At 46.7% G+C, this 17,051-nt stretch overlaps 1 protein-coding gene across 3 annotated transcripts; it reads right to left on the reverse strand.

Annotated features, from left to right (window-relative positions):
* Positions 1 to 4,081: 4,081 nt before the first annotated feature.
* On the reverse strand, positions 4,082 to 7,894 carry LOC133900906 (glycerophosphodiester phosphodiesterase GDPD4-like). 3 transcript variants are annotated; one of them, XM_062342188.1, is made up of 10 exons: positions 7,606 to 7,893; positions 7,408 to 7,494; positions 7,166 to 7,263; positions 6,075 to 6,135; positions 5,769 to 5,849; positions 5,490 to 5,582; positions 4,957 to 5,046; positions 4,723 to 4,850; positions 4,425 to 4,614; positions 4,082 to 4,369 (listed from the first exon to the last, which is right to left on the reverse strand). In XM_062342188.1, the coding sequence occupies exons 1-9, from the start codon at positions 7,825 to 7,827 to the stop codon at positions 4,449 to 4,451; spliced, it is 1,026 nt and encodes a 341-aa protein (XP_062198172.1). In that variant the 5' UTR covers positions 7,828 to 7,893; the 3' UTR covers positions 4,082 to 4,369; positions 4,425 to 4,448. The 3 variants fall into 3 exon arrangements, with proteins under 3 accessions (XP_062198172.1, XP_062198173.1, XP_062198171.1); XM_062342189.1 differs by having other exon boundaries at positions 4,082 to 4,634; positions 7,606 to 7,894; XM_062342187.1 differs by having other exon boundaries at positions 4,082 to 4,614.
* Between the last annotated feature and the right edge of the window lie 9,157 nt (positions 7,895 to 17,051).

Consider the following 17,051-nt stretch of genomic DNA (forward strand, 5'->3'; position numbering starts at 1 on the left):
CCGTATCGTATATCAAATTGAGATCATGGCCCATCGCCTCGTCGTAACATGGTATTTGGGACCTTGACTCGCCGTCGAATTTCTGGAAGTGACACTACAACCAGTCATAAGTGTCACCTCATCAGTGACAGTTCAGTCAAAACTGGCATTAATAAAGTATTACTGTCGGTTGATAGCAAAACTAATCATTCATCAGTCTATTCAGACAAAAACCGGTACTGATAAGTAAGTATCAGTGTTGGTTCATATTAAAAATCGGCACTGATACCTGGCACGGACCCGAAATTTCATTGGAATAGGATTTTGACTCACCCTCTCACGTCCGATCGGCTCGGTGAAGCGCTCAGTCCTCTCTCTCTCCACCTTATCCTCACACGCTCACCCCCACGCCCTCAGCTGCTCAATCCTCACGCGCTCAGTCCTCTCTGTCTCACCCTCACGTCCTCTCTCTCACCCTAGCGTCCTCGCGTACTCGGCCACCGACGGGGCCTCCAGGTAGTCGGGCCTTCCCTGAGCACATGGAGCCGCTGCTCGCCGACCTCGGCATCGACCGGCTGGTTCGCGGTGCGGACAGCGAGCTCAAGCCGTCGACGTCGACGTTGGCTGTCAGGCTCGTCGTGGGAGGCCTCGAGAAGCACATGCGTGGATGTGTGCTATGTCTCACCGCCTTCCCAGAAGGCGTCGTCATCAAGAAGTGCATGCTCATCTGGTGGGTCTCTGAGGCCTTTGTCTGTTCCGCCAACGAGGGCAAGAACTGCTTCGACGTGCTCATCACCAAGGGATTCGCCGTCCCAAGTCCCACCACGCTCTATGTCACGATCCACAGGTGCACATGCCCATCTTCTTCAGCTTCCTCACTAGCGGCAACGGTGCTCAGTGGTAGCGGCGGTGGGAGTGGCGGTGGGAGCGACATCCGAGCCGACTTGATTCTGAGCCGGCTCGGATGCCGCTCCCGCCACTGTCCACTTTCTCTCTTTTTTTCTGAAAAAACGTATCAGTGCCGGTTTCAAAACCGTTGCAGTTGAGAGAGAGCGCGCTTTGAAAATCAGAGTCAACTGTCAAGCGGACTAATTGGATCGACAAGAATTGGGTGAACCAAAGAACAAAAACGGACTGCTTGGCTGACACCACCGCATGACATCACCCAAGCGAAACGTCTCCTTCGTTTATGATCCTCCAAGAGCTAATAATCATGGGATGTACGATGTGTCCTCTCTTCTCTTACCCGGCGTTAAAAAGAATCCAAACACCTTGTGTTCAAATTTTAGGCGGTTAAACGTCCCGGCTAGTCATCCTACACCTATGTAGTTATACATGACTTCACTTCAGATAGCTTCATTGTATGTTTTTAAGAATACTTATAGAGGTACAAATAAATATAGCTAAAATGTGTGTAAGACACATGCATATATGGCTGTATTGCACACTGCTTCATTCAATCTGTCGACGCGAATTGCTCACAGTTGATGCAAGAATTGTTGGTGGCTTGCTACGCCAGGAAAAAAACAGAATTCATTAATGAGCGGAAGCCAGGAAAAAGAACAAGAAGGAAACAGAAGGAGGTTTAGGGCTCCTTTGGATGCCAGCCAACGCTCACCCCACCAATTCCTGGACGTGTTGACCAAGGAGGCACGTGCGTTTGGATGGACGCCAGGTATTGGCGCGCCCACGCCGCGGCGCTCATGTGCAGTTCATTTTTACACCCGCACATTTGCGGCGAAATCATCTGCCAATTATTTTGCAAGCCTACGTTTTGGCGTGACCGGCGTGGGCACCATAGACCCTTAATTTCTTCTCATGAGACGGAGATGTGAAAAGAAATGCTGGATTTTGTAAGCATACCTCACCTCTTGTCCAAAATTTAACCAAACAAATGAGATGCTGTGTACTAACTACTTAACTCAATGCGCACCAAACATATTTTTGTTTTAGACGGAGACATTTTTCTGAAAGAGCATTTAAGATAACGAACGCAAGTCAAGATTTGGTCTTTTGTGTATTGGCTACTGAACTTAAAGTGTACCAAACATTATCTTTAGCTAGATACATTTATCAAACATTGATTATGACATTTTTGTACTAATGGCATTAAATCTTTACTCCTACATGATTTTCAGATTTGTTCATATTTTCCTCTATCATTTACTCCGATCTGTAATACACGTCATCCCCAGAGAATAGCACTGGTATTGTCTTTTATCACGCAAGATTCTGGAATGGCAACTAAAACGAAGCAGAGGGAGTGTATATTTGTTTGAAGGCAAATGTGGAGATAACTTTTCTAGCAAAATGTATGCGTGGTCTGGACTTTGGAGAGCAAGTTCGTGATGGAGTCTTGTAGTGTGTAAAGTTCACTACAGCCAAAAACACTAAAATTTTGGGATGCTGCAGTCTACCGTATTATCAATGGCTACATATATCGGTCCTCTTTAGTACAACTTATGGTTTCTGAGAATAGACTGAATTTAAGTTAACTTTTCAAAAGCTGATAAGTTGGTTTTTGATGAAATAAATTAAAAGCTGATAAACTGGTTGAGAATAATTTTTTAAAAAACTATGTTCTAAGAGTCTAAAAATTAAGATCATAAGCTAACCATTTTTCTCAAAAGTTATAAGTAATTTTTCAGAAAAACAGTTTTTCAATAAAGCCTATAAATTTTAACTGTGATAAATAGGACCATTGTTATAAATATGTATATTGGACATATAATATCTTTCTTTCAAAGAAGTGTTGGACATATAGCAATAATATTTGTAGACTGGTCTCATAATGGGTCCATAATGTGCAGCAGATATTAATGATCAAAAAAGTTGTACCACAGGAGAAATCAATGTCCAGAACGTCACTCCTTAGTGACCGAAATGGATAAATGCTGGCTACAATAAATGGGCACTATTGCTGAACATCTGAAAATCTGAATTTCGTATAACATGATTCATGTCTGCATATAGTAACAACTCGATCTACGTTACATGTTTTAATGCAAATTTAACCATCTCTCTTCTTCTATAGTTGTAAAATTGTCAATTGTTGCTCTAAAAAATAAACTGTACTTTTACGTAAATGGATTGGGAAAAAGAAAGCAATAAATTTTGTTCATTGCTTTAGTGCAGCCACGGTGAAGACACCGTACAACATACAGATATAATTTTACAACTATGTGACTAGATTTACAGTTATATTATATATATATATAATATAATATGCAAGTCGAGCTTTGCTCTATTGGTATACTCCCATCCAGAAACCGATCCACCCAAGCTCGAACCTAGGTGTCCAAATCTAGGTGTGCGAACCTAGGTGTGTGCATCTTGGGTCGCTACCCCCTCGATGGCACCGGTGGGACCCCTATGTGTCCTCGCTAAGCTGAAAAAAAAAGAGAAAATATCATACTGTATATTTATTATGTGTAGTTCACTGTTGCATCACCCCGTAATTATGATAAAAAATAGTATAATTATGACTCACAAAATAGATCAGTTACTATAAACATATATGATCGTAACTGGATACCTTATCTAATTATAATTATGCACTTTTTATCATATGATCATAACTGGATCATCTCTACGTACACACTCAGTTATGATCCAAAAAGTAATATAATTACTATCGTAACTAACTTTTTTGTCATGTGATCATAACTCAACTATCTGTAATACAGTAACTGACTATTTTCTTAGTCATAACTGTAATCGCAACTAGATCACCTCTGCACACACCCCAATTACGATAAAAAACAATATAATTACTATCGTAACTAACTTTTTTATCATATGATCATAACTTAACTATATGTGCTATCGTAACTGAAGATAACATGATAATAAACTATAATACTTCTTATAATTATACATTTTTTATCATATGATCGCAACTCACCTATATGTGCTATCGTAAACTAACTAGTTTTTTAATCGTAACTGAACTAGTACAAAGGTGATTACAACAATTGAGGGTGACGTAACATAGTTCACTGTTACGTCTAGCTACATAATAGACTCACCATGTGTGTATATATATATATATATATATATATATATATATATATATATATATATATATATATATATATATATATATATAGAAAGTTCAAAAACATTCTTGTATACCAATGGATAAAGCATGATCCAGTGAGTGAACATTCTGTTTCTACGGTCTAGTGTGAGCGAGCTGTAAAAAATAACAAAACAATATTTCATGGCAAGTGAATTATACTTTGCTGCAATCTGTTTCTATGATCTAAACTAAGTGTAAAATGAAATAAAGCAAAAAATAATTATAGCTCGTCTAATTTATAAATAATCCATAGAAATCAACTGAGTAATTAGTCCTCTCAATTGAGAAACAGAACCCTTTTGTTCCCTTGTCATGGAAGCCATAAGCCATCACCAATTCACCATGGAGGAGCAGTGATGGCTAAGTTCAGCTGGAGAATTTGCAATTCCTATGGTAAGGCAAAACCATCTTCCATGCATTCAGTTCTTGTCTCCTGCATTAGCTGCTGCAGGAGGGAAGGGTTACTGGTCACAATGGCATCAACATGCTCATACAGCATCTTCTTCATGGAGTTGCTATCGTCAACAGTCCATGCAAAGACTCTTCTATCATGTCTGTTTTCAAAGCCAAGAAGCTTGAGTTCAGTTAGTACTTAGAGTAGTGCAATTGCAAAGAGGAAAAAGAAACAGAGATCTACATGTAGGTTAATTATGTGCAGTTACCTGTGAATGTCCTTCATGACTTTCTCATCGATCAAAGGATGATATACACCAGCAACTTTAGCCCCTTCAATCCTCACAAGCTCTGTTCTTCTACCCGTGGACTTATCCACCATAACAATATAGCCAACCTATAACAGATAAGCCACTTGTTGAAATATACACAGAAAGTGGTCGTGGGCACGGATTGTAGAGGGATATTTCAAATAAAGAACTGCAAGAGACAGAACAATTCACCGCAACATCTTTCGACAATTTGATTATATCTCTTCCTAGGTTGTCACTTTTTGCCCAGACAAGACAATTTTTGCAGTTTGTTCTACTGATCTGCAAAGAATGCAAATGATATTAACTTCAGATAAATTTTGCCCAACGTTGCTGCAAAAATTGCAACATTTCAGACTGCAGTCAAATGACAAATGGCAGAAATAGACAAGGAAACACAAAATATAGGCATGTCTAGCTAGAAATCTACATGGATCGAACCAAGGCTACTTTGCCATGGATGAGGATGCCATTTCCAGAAGAAACGTGTGATCAAGTACAAAATAAGTTAACAGTGTTAGTTGCGTCACAGAGCATTTGGCCGTATATCTTTTACTACAATTAACGCATCACATACCAATTCCATCTAAGCTCTAGAGAATTGATGATATCATACAGATAAGATATGTACATGTGAAGAACCAAGAATAGTACAAAAGGAAACAACTCATGCTATTTGAAGTAGCTCATTAGGCAAAACAAAGCATGACGTATACAGAACTTACAAGGGACAATACATCTTCAGCTAAATCTTTCTCAAATGAAGGGGGGCCAACTTTCACATCCAGAATCACCTGCCTTACCAATTGTGATATCATCTGTAAGAGGGAAAACAGCCAATACATGCGAAATAGTCATACTCATATGTCCAGTAGAAACAAAAGCCGTTTATTGCAAGCTTTGACTGTTCTACACAAGTCACTTGAAGCTTACGTCATTATAAAGATAACCTATCAAAAGTTTCCAAAGTTTCTGCAACTTAAATTGGTTGGATTAATGCTTACCGCCAAAGCATCTTCTGCTTTAGGAATTTCCTCGTTTTGGACTCTTTTTGAGAGCTGAAACCTTGTACTTAATGCTTTTATCTACAAAAAAACTAAAAGATCAGTCCATTATTGTCCTAGCTCCAAAGGCAGTCAATGATCATGGTATGTCTTGGGAAACTAGGAATGAAACAAAACTATCACAGCTATTGAATCATGCACTTGATTATTTAACAGTTTGTTTGAGCAGAACCAAAATAATGAAGCACAACTCAAGCACAGTAATTTTGGCAAGTGATGACGATTAAAACTAAATAAATGACTCACCTCATCCTTGCTCCAGTAGCCAACTTTTGCTGTGGAATTACCAGACATTCTTTGCAGATCCCTGCCTGTGTCAATTGTGAATTAGGTCCAGGCACGTTGTTTGCAAGAAAACATTCGCACACTGGGTGCTTTATTCTAAGAGATATGACCCTGATTTCTCAACTTTATTCAGTTTTTTCAGTAACATTTTCCTCCCTAGTGCTTATGGATGTCTCAATCATACCGAACACCATTGAAATTATAAAATGGTACTCAAGATAATATTTAATGGGGAGTTCCATGCATTCCACAATTAACAGTAGTAAAAAGGTGATCCTCAGCCGCCTCATAGCCCTGAGCCCCATGGCTATGGGTAGTAAGAATTAAGAACACTAATTAGAATCATAATCCAGCAGGCCCTTCCAAAAACTGAGGTGTTAATCATTCACAAAACAAGCTAACCGTATGTGATTTAGTAAGAAGCAGGCAAAATTGTTTTTGCATAGTTACAACCCAAACTTAACAGTTAGTCTACTTAATATCCAAAATGTTAGCGTATTAGTAAATAACAGAATTTTGGAAACCAGCATAGTGAAAAATGGCTGTGTCAGCCGACTAATCAGCTGATTAGCGTTGGCGGTGGGTAAACATCAGACTATTTTGAGAGCATTTAGCGATCTTGGAAAATTAGTTAGATGTTTTCCAGTTAGTTACCTATTTTCCCCCATTAATAGAGCATATTTAGTTTAATTGTTAATACAGCTTAGTTTTATATAAAGGATGTATAATCATCTGCTGAATTCCATATAATCATCCATGTAACAATGAATAGTTTTGTGGTACCCTGTGGATCACTCGATCCAACAGGCACGTGCCTCTTTTGCGGCACTGCAACCGACATATCACACAATGGAAAACGTCAAAATATCTACACAGAACACAAACCCGTCAATTACTATCATTAGCATTATGGTTTCAATCTCCCGATCCATTAAACTCGAGCAATATTCACCGATAGAATAAATGCATAATTGCAGTTCACATTCCACAGAGACCACATATTAATGATGGATCACAACACACCACCATAGCCAAGTCGCAATTCAATTTACCTGTCGTGCAGCGCTAAGAGCACGCCGTCAAAGGACCTCGAGATGTCTATCTCCACACAGTCGACACGGGAGTCCAGAGCCATGTGGAATGCGTCCATCTGAACCACGAGATCCACAGGAAATCAAGAACTTATTAACACTTTTACGCCAGCCCCCCCAAAAAAAAAAACAAGAGGGGGGAAATCTTATTGTTAAAAAGAGCATATCGAATCACTGAGACCGGATCGGTCTCCCCCACCCACCGAGTTGGGGAAGGCGTTGGTCGACTCGCCGCCGTGCGCGCACACCATCGGTGGGCTCGCAATCCACCCGCACTTTCTCTCGCGCATCTGCAGCCCAACACCAACAGATCAAAAAAACGGGGTCTCAAAGGAACGCATCGAACCGAATCAGTGAAATCTCCAATGAAGGGGTCGGGTTGGACGAGTCCGTGGACGCACGCGGTAGAAGCGGCGGAGGCGCAGGTGGAAGAAGGCCGGCGGGGCGAGGGAGAGGACCGCGAGGAGGAGGAGCAAGCGGAGGAGGCGGCTGGCCGGGAGGAGACGGCTGAGAGGGGCGAGTAGGAGGCTCGCCGCCGGCTGCGAGGGGCGCTTGGCGGTGGGGAAGAGGGGAAGCGGCGGCGGCTGCCTCCGGTGGGAGCGAAGCCCGAGGAAGCCTCTCATTCTCTGCGTGCACTCCGCTGCTCGGCGCTGCCCGAGGAAGGCAGAACTGAAGAAAGTGAGGCCAGTTGGAATACATCTGTTCAAACCCAGGGTCAAGCTTTGGGCCAGGTCAGAAGAAGCCCGGCGTAGTAAAGGCCAGGCACCGGCCCAGCCCAGCCCAGGCTATCTCAACAAGTTTGAGCCCACAAAGTAATAGTTCTTTTAATGAAATACTATTACATGATATTATAATATTGTTTCTTTACTATTTAAAAAGTCTTAACTGCATCATATCTTCGCGTATTGTTCTGCTCTTGTCTTCCGCTCCCCATCCGCACGCACGCCAACCCCACACACCTTTCATCCCTGTTGCTCCTCTTTCAATCATCACCTCCCTTCTTGCAACGCCCCACCTCCAATTTTTACTCCTTTCATCCACACCTTTGCTCCCTAGCCGCCTGCCCACCCCAACCGCGCTGCTGGCACCCCTCTCCTTCCTCCTTCGCGCCCCCTCATCGCCCACGTCCTCCCCTATCGCATCTGGTCGGATCGACAACAACGTCCTATTCCTCCTCTCCATCGGTGTCGTCACCGTGATCCACGTCATGCCCCTGCGACGCCATACCCAGCAAGCCACGATCCAAGACATAGGTCAGGTTCCTCGTTGCCGCCATCATTTTGGATCGGATCGGTGACTGCACGTCTTCGCCACCGTCATTTCCGATCGGATCTCTTAATACTAGGAGGCAGCTCTCGCGTAGTGCAAGGCTTGCCCGGGATTTTGCTCCTACCTCCTAGTAAGCCATTCTGCCTCCCCCCTTAGTCCCGTTGTTGGGTTCTAGGGCTTGGCATCTCCTCCACTTTATTCCTCATCGTGTCTAATCCATGCGGTGACTACTTCAACACTGAGGGGTCTGATTTGCTGCTTTGGTGCTTCACAGGAGATCATCTCGGTAAGGGGATTGGCTTGTCGAGAGGACGTACGCTTGCTTGCCACGGTGTGTTTCAAGAACAGAATCAACCGCTACTTGCAGCATCGCTGTGATTCTTAGTGAGCCCCATTCGACTCGGTTTGTTTATTTTGAATCACCTACTAATTTTTTTTTTCTAAGATTCAAAGTATTGATAGTGTCTGCTATGAAGTCTGCAAGTGCGAGTGAGTGTGTAGGGTATTTTGTTCTTGAGAAGAACATCACCATGTTCCAGACAGAGGCTCTATTGGAGTTCATTGTTGTAATTCTTTAGTGTTGCAAAATTTTCAAGATCATATTTAATGTTTTTGCAACTTTGGAGTTCATTGTTAACTAATGAAACAGTATCCACTGGTTTCCAAAGGAAGCTTGAGCTTCTACTACATTCACATTGATTTGTTCCGGGTAAATGGTTCTTTTGATTTGTTGGTATTCCAAACTCTATATTTTTGAAATAAAATTTCTGCTCAGACTTTTATTTTGGTCATTTCGTGTTGCATAGTTTTTGGCACAATTCTTCAACCACATTTTAATGGTTTTTGACATCTCACTTACCAGATTAAATTCTTTGGTATATTGGAATTAGCAGCAAGGAGAAGGACCACATTCGAAAAAATCTTTTGCTAAATATATGTGAAGAGAATAGTTAGGTGCACACTAGATAATATGCATTCAGTTTTAGTCGTATGATGATAAACACATATTATTTGTATTGACGACAGTATATTTTCTTAATGTTGTAATATAGATACGGCCATGCTAGCTGGCTAGCTGCATTCATGCTTCTTAGTCAAAAGTTGTCCTTTCTGTTAGAACAAAGCAAAAAAGTGTGTTCTGCAGACCATTTTAAGATTACTGTTTTAATTAAACAACAGTGAGTTCAAGAATGAACAAAAACATGAACACCCAAGAATAACATCAGAATAATATCAGATGGCAGAAAACTGAAGGTGATATGCCCTAGAGGCAATCATAGAGATAATTTTATCACATATCTATATTCATATACTACCGAATAATGTGTTATTCCAAGAATGATTATTGCTTACATTGATTAGCAAGTATATGACTTGTTCATGAAACTCTTTGTTTATTCTATGATGTTATTCTTAGTCGATCCCTGGTCGCATATCAATGTTGTTGGAGCAAGAGTCCATCTTGCCTCAGCAAGTACGGCGAGAGTTTTTTCTAAGAAGGAGACTCAAGCATGGAGACGAAGTTTGAGAGGAAGGAACACCATGAATATATTGATGATAAAAAATGTATCACTCTAGAAAGAGTATCACAGCGTGACTTGGTGTGCTTTCACCTTTGTGTCTTTTTTTTTGCTGCCCTTCCCCAGAGGACCCTGGCCTCCTATTTATAGAGTCGTATGTAGCTTAGCATACTATAATGTATAAATATCTGGGATCTGACCGAATTACTGATTCTTATCCCGAATAACTACCATCTACCTAATCGGGGAGATAAATATCCACCGTGGTAATTATCGTCACCTCCTCACAGACAAAGTACGACCGGTGCTTCCCTTTTGGCAGATCTTTCTTGAAGCCTGATGACTCACACAGTAACCTCCGGGAAGCCAGCTCGGGCAGCGGGAGGTCGAGGCCTTGGGAGGCCGAGCCTTTGGGAGGCTGAGCCTCCAGGAGGCGGGACTTTGGAAGGCCGGGGCTTCGAGAGGCCGAGGCCTTGGTGACCGAGCCTTCGGGAGGCTGAGCTCCGGAAGGCTGGGGCTTTGGAAGGCAAAAGCTTTGAGAGGTCGAGCCTTTGGCAGGCAGGGCTCCAGAAGGCCGGGGCTTCGGGAGGCCGAGGCCTCAGGGATCGAGCCTTCGGGAGGCTGAGCTCTAGAAGGCTAGGGCTTCGTAAGGCGGAGGCTTTGAGAGGCCGAGCCTTTGGGAGGCAAGGCTCCGGAAAGCCGCGGCTTTGCAAGGTGGAAGCTTTGAGAGGTCGAGCCTTTGGGAGGCTGAGCTGATTAAGCCAAGGGGCCGTCGGGGGTCCTTGATAATGACCCCCAACAGTAGCCCCTCCCAATGGTGGCCAGCGGAGCGGTCAGGCCCGCGGTTCCTTCCCGGCGGTCCCTGGCTCATGGTTCAAGAATCACTTGGCTTGTCCGGGACGGTTTGACCCGGGTGACAGAACGACATATTGGATGACGTTGGCGACAGGGGGCACTGAATGCTCCCTGGGAAGAGGTGTAGTCCTGCCCTGTCAGGTGGGGCGTGGGACACGTGTTGTCTTGTCATTGGGGGCTCAAGGGAGTCAGTTTCGCTCCCCCATGATTTCGGCCTGGCAGGCAAAAGGACGGCATATGCGCCCGCCGCCTGGAGTGGGCAAGTTGCTCCCTATTTATAGAAAGAGGGGGATTGCCCAGAGCAACCTTTTTGCCAACTCCTCATTCTCATCTGCCTTTATCTTCGATGCCTTTTGGTTTGTATGAGTTGTCCTTTGATCCCTACTCTTCTTTCTCTCGTAATCCAGCGCCTTTCGCCATCCTCTTGCGGTTCATATGGCTGGCTTGAGTACCCCGAGTGAAGCCGAAACTCGGGCGACGGGGGAGATGGCCTAAGTAGCCGCGACGGGGGACCCTTAGGTGGTACTGGCTTTCCCGTTGCTGATGGGGCTGCCGCCAGGAGTGGAGCTCCGACATGCTAGTAAAAGCCACTCCCGGCAAATCACTGCGCTAGGAGCGTCTGTCATTGGTGACGAGGAGATTGATCGAATGGTTAGGGAGGGGAAGATTCCCTCCTGAGCTATCGCTCGGCCTTCGTAGGGCGAGAAGGTCCCAAAGCCCCTAGCTCATGAGGTCGTGGTGTTTGAAGCCTTCTTCGAGGTGGGCCTAGGTTTTCTCTTAGTGCCTTTGCTTGAAGAGGTGCTCCGCCACTTCTACGTCGAGCTTCCGCAGCTCCATGCCAATGCCATTGCCCATCTGGCCACCTTTGAGTGGGCCATGCGGGCGGAGGGGTGTGAAGGGAGGGCGGAGTTCTTCGCGGCCCTCCACTTTGCTAGCTGCTAGTCGAAACTGATCAAGGTTGAGGGGACGAAGAGGCCCCTTAGCTTTGGGAGTGTCAACTTCCTGATATGGCCGCAGTATTGTGATGCCTTCCCGGCGAAGGCCATTAAAAACCGATGGTATACTGGATGGTTGCGGTGGTGGTTTTACTACAACGTCGACCCTGCATCGCCCCTTTACTCCACGAACTGGGATATCGCATATGTTCCGGAGCCGGAGACGGGGATTACGGATGACCAGTTCGCCTCACGACTGGCCCTTCTCCTGAGGGTGGCCGAAAAGATGAGCATGCGTGACCTCATGGAGTTCACCGTGTTGCGCGTCCAACCCCTTCAAACGGGCTGGAACTGTGTCTTTAAGCAAGGTGCGAAAGAGTGGCCGAAGGTGTATTCCGGCCCGCCCGTCAATGCTGGTGAGTTCCCTTTGTAGTTTGGTTTTTGATTTGCCGATGTGAGCCATCTTTTTTCTTCCAGAGAGCTGCCTCCCGCTGGAGCGCACGGCTGAGATCACAGAGGTGATCCTAGGCACCCCTACTCTCATGGAGAGGGAGCGACGGGTGGCCCTAGCACGGAGCTGGGAGCGGTACAACCATGTCTGCTTTTACCTCAGTGTGGGGGCTCCGGCATGGCGAGATCCTCCAGAGCCTAGGGCTGCTGGAAAGCAAGCACGTGCAGGCCCCCAATTCATGCGAGGACACTCCAGGCCTGGCGGCCTTCAGCATCCGGAGGCTCGCATACTGGTTAGACGACCGAGTTGTCGGAGGTGCCCCTAGTTCACAAGAAGCGCCTGAGGCAGGTTGGGAGCATGAGCGATCAGTCCGAAGGCGAGGGCCAGGGTGGCGGCGATGACCGGGGGAAGGACCGGGCCTCCCCAGATATTACAAGTCACGGCCGGAGCCAATGGGGAGGCATGACCTCCGTGGACTACGACTTCGATATTGTTACCTCGGATGTTGAGGATGCTATGGGTCCCCCTGTAAGAGGTTCGGAGGAACCAGGTGTGATTTGCTTCGTTAGTCATATCCTGTTTTTGGTCGTGCGCTGGGATCTTGATTTGTGTTTCTTTTCTGTAGCGACCTTCAAGGTGGATGCATCCTCGACTCCACTCCCCGAGGCCCCAGAGGCCCAACGGAGATCGGGGACTCCTCTGAAGGGGTCTCTAAGGCCGTCCCGGGGGACGTGGTTTCGTTCTTGCGGGGTCCCGAGCCAGCTGGTGACCTACTCGTGGCGGCTGGTGCCCGAGGCACTGTGCCCTCCGCCGAGGGTCCCTTCAGAGCGGTTGAGGGGAGCCTTGGCCTCGGGGTCTTGACCCCAGACAACTTCGTGCTGCGTCTGGAGGTGCCAAGGGCCTTCGCTGCGGCCTCCTCTCTTCTCCGGAGTGGAGAGGTCGAGCGATTGTTAGCCTAGCATCCTCTGGAGGAGCTGGAGGCGCGGTTGGTACCGGTGGCCCTTCAGGTCAGTAGTATTGGTTATGATTTGTCGGGTCCGGTGTTGGGTCCTGAGTAGCTCATTCTGTCTTTTTACATCTTTTGTGGTGCCTTGTAGTAAGTAATTTTGACGAGGGCACTGGGAGGTGGCAGGCGCCAGACTTTTGCTGCGACCCGTGGCGAGGTTGAGGGCCATCACCAGGCCTTGGAAGAGGCCCGAAGACAGGCGGAGTCCGTGGAGGGATGTCTTTGGGAGGAGATGGTTCTTCACGAGCGTGCAGAGGCTGAGGCGTGGAACGCTGCCGAAGACCTCCGGGAGGCGAGGGAGGTTGCTGATGTGGCCAACGCAGCCCAGTGTCCGCCGAGAGTAACGTTTACACCCTTCGGGTGTCGGCAGTAAATATGCGCGGGAGCTAGAGGAGGTTCAGGCATCGGAGGGGGCACTGCGCTTGGAGTGCAAGCAATTAACGGTGCTTGCATCAGAGGTGGCCCGAATTACCTCTGATGCCTTGAGCGGCCTAGGAGCTCGGTGCCCGCCACTGCCCTCCGACTCGGAGGCATCGGTCATGCCACTCTTCTGGCTTCGGTCATGGTTAGGGCCGCAGAGGTCAATGCGAGGTCCAACGCTCGTGTGGCCACTGCGCTTCAGCTGACCCTGCTGCACCAGATGGGGGTTGGTCCCTTCGATGCACTGGAGCAGCAGGTGCCGAACTCCATGGTCGAGGCCTTCCAACCAGAAGCACCTCCGACAGAGATTTGCACAGCCCTGGAGAGCTTTCGTCGCGGCGTATGGGTGAAGCATGGCTAGAGTGTGACGTTACGCTTCATGGCCGGTCAAGGGACTCCGGGTCCCTCAGGGGGCCTTTGCCCGAGTTCTTTGTTGGGAGGTTTGGTCCTTCACCCGGAGTCTACGGGCGCTTCGCGGCCCTTTGGGGAGCTTCGTCTAGCGTTGTTGCCCTGCTGGAGCCGAGCGTGGATGCCCGGAGGTGTAGCTCTACCGTGGGCTGTCTTTGTTTTCTTTTTCTTCCCGGGGACGGGGGGTCGAGTTCTAGCATGTTGACTGCCTCCTTCTGCTTCATGTATATAATCTTTCCTTTATTTGATGGAAACTGCGCCTATCCTCCTGTGGTTTATATGTATTGTTTCTGGAATGTTTGTGCCTTTGAATTTTAACCAGAGTCTGATCTACATGTACAGGTATGGCGACCTCATCCGTATCTTGGACAGTGCCTCTAGGGAGGGATCGAGTGCGTCTGGAGCATCGAGGGTTACTCCGTTTGTTCGTCGGCGGAGTCGTTTCGTTATGCCCCATGATTCCAAGGGCGTATTGATCCGCAGGTGGCCGTCGACGTCTTGGTTAAGGTCAAGCCAGAGGATCCCTCGGTGTCCGCTCCATATGTATATTTTGCTGCAAGAGATGACTGATGTTTGGCCCTGAACAGCCCGGGAGGTTGCTAGCTCACTCTTCTTACAACGCTTCGTCCTTCCCCGGGGTTCTGATAGATGGGTGCCCTCGGAAATTCTCAAGTCTATCTTGGGTGAGGTGAAGGTGGAGGAGGTACAGGCCACGGAGGCCTCGCCGGCGGGACAGGAGGAGGAAGATATGGACTTCTCGGCCTTCGACTCGTATCCTTTCCCGGCGGATCCTTCGTCTTCCCGAGGATGAGTCTCTGTTTTTGGCAGTAGCCCTTCTTGTGGAGGGGGCTCGCGTTGGCCTCCTGTGTGTAGTTGTCAGGGATGACTCTCCAGATCCCGCGGTGTGTCCGAGAGGCATGGCGGTCGGGCACCCTCGTCTTCCCGTAGTGGTACAGGGGGGCGTAGTAGGGTAGCCAGTTTGTTGGGCATAGATTCGATATACAGCGGTTAACTGTATAAAAAGACTCTTTGTATGTTATGTGTGTACAACTTGCGTTGTGTTTAGCTTGTTGTTTTTGTTTCTTTTCCTCTCCCTTTTTTATGATTGATTGCACCAACGCTTCGCTTGTGCCCCCTGTCCCAGCCCCTTTGCATCCTGTGGCTACTCAGCGGCCACGGGTTGCGAGACTTCGAGGGGCATCGGAAGGGTCGGATGATAGAGACTTTTAGTCGTGCTAGTGCTGGGGTGTTTATCTCTTCGTATTGTTATGCCGCAGAAGTGTGCCTCGGCTTTGCGAATGGCCTCGAGGTATGTTGTCATGTCTGGATGCCAGACTTGGAAGTCCTTGTTGATGTGACCGGCGATGATCTGAGAGTCGGTACGAATAATAACTCTTGTTGCTTCGAAGGCTCGGGCCTTTCGGAGGCCTAAGAGGACGGTCTTGTATTCGCCTATGTTGTTGCTCGTTTTGGAATCTAGGCGAGCAGCGTATTGAACCCGCTGGCCTGTGGGAGAGATGAGGACTGCGCCATCTCCGGCGCCCATGGAGCAGTATGCTCCGTTAGTGTAGATGGTCTGGATGTCTTGGGTAGGTGTAGTGGTGGGTTCAGTAGGTGCCGGGGTCCATTCGGCGATGAAGTCTGCCAAGATTTGGGATTTGACAGCGGTGCAGGCCACAAACCTTACCACAAAGGGGGCTAACTCTACCACCCACTTGCCGATGAGTCCTGTCACCTCCCAATTGCAAAACATGTCGCCAAGCGAGTACGAGGTTGGGACAGTGATGTCGTAGGCAAGGAAGTAGTGCCGGAGCCTGCATGAGGCCATCAGCAGGGCGAGGCTATTTTTTTGAGCTCAGTGTAGCGTGTCTTGGCCCCAGCTAAGGCCTCCAAGACGTAGTATACAACCCTTTGAGTGGGGTGATAGTTACTTTTTTCCTCTCGTACCAGGGTGGCGCTGATGGCGGACGCGGAGACGGATAGGTACAGGAGTAGTCCTTCACCGGGGAGGGGCATCGTGAGTCTTTTCAGGTGGGAAAGGTGTGCCTTTAGGGCCTCGAATGCCGCCTAGCAGTCCGGTGTCCAACTAAATGGCTCAGAGCTACTTGAAAATGAAAGTCCTGCTGGGGGTGACAGCTACTTGCAGGTTGCTTTGGTTATACAAGAATGATATGGTATTTGATAAAAGAAATATTTCATCTCCTTTGTAGGTTGTCTATCTTTGTACTCACTGGCTCCGTACCTAGGTTATATTATAGAAGCCAGACTCTTGGGATACGGTACAGTGGCATATCATCATTTGGAGAGGGTGGTCAGGGAGTGTTTTATTAAGTTTTATGGGTGGTGGCCTAGTTGGAGGATCGGAGCGCTTTAACATCCCTTGTCTTCACCTATGTTATTTTTATAGTGTTTTTTGTCTTTTATTTTTGGTCGTGTGAAGCTTCTATGCAGAGGGTGGAAGTGTTCTCAGAACGATTGTATTATCTTGATGTAATTATCTGAGTTCAATAAAATATCCTTTTATCGGCAAAAAGACCACACCATATTACTGTATAAGACTAATCAACATCTATCATATCATGACAACATGGATCATCGATCGATCACAGCAAGACGAAAGTACGAACCACAATCTAAATGAAGATACCGGATCATTAGTTCAGTTTCCATGCAAATCAAATTCTAGGCTAGGCTCTATTGTTAAGGAAAAACCGGAGCAGTAACACACACATATTTTCAAACTGCATTGTCCATTACTTCATTCACTCTAAGATGTCATAAACGGCAGCCATTTCTGCCTTGCAGTTAACGAAAACCGACAGAATACCACAAACCACAGGAAATCAGTATGCAGGTTCAGCAATTGAAATACTTGTGGATCCATCCTAGATGGAAGTGATTTCAAGAACTATTCACTCTGAATGCAATCAACAACTATCCCAGCACGACAATTAACATGACCTCAAACTAATCAACTCGAGGA

This window comes from Phragmites australis, chromosome 19 (genome assembly GCF_958298935.1).
Source record: "Phragmites australis chromosome 19, lpPhrAust1.1, whole genome shotgun sequence".
Taxonomy (NCBI): Eukaryota; Viridiplantae; Streptophyta; class Magnoliopsida; order Poales; family Poaceae; genus Phragmites; species Phragmites australis.

Coding starts and splice junctions, on each gene's coding strand:
- LOC133900906 (XM_062342188.1), bottom strand. CDS start 7,827: ATGAGAGGCTTCCTCGGGCTTCGCTCCCACCGGAGGCAGCCGCCGCCG. Junction 6,136..7,165: donor CTCTTAGCGCTGCACGACAG/GTAAATTGAATT, acceptor TGACACAGGCAG/GGATCTGCAAAGAATGTCTG. Junction 5,047..5,489: donor CTGAAGATGTATTGTCCCTT/GTAAGTTCTGTA, acceptor CATTCTTTGCAG/ATCAGTAGAACAAACTGCAA.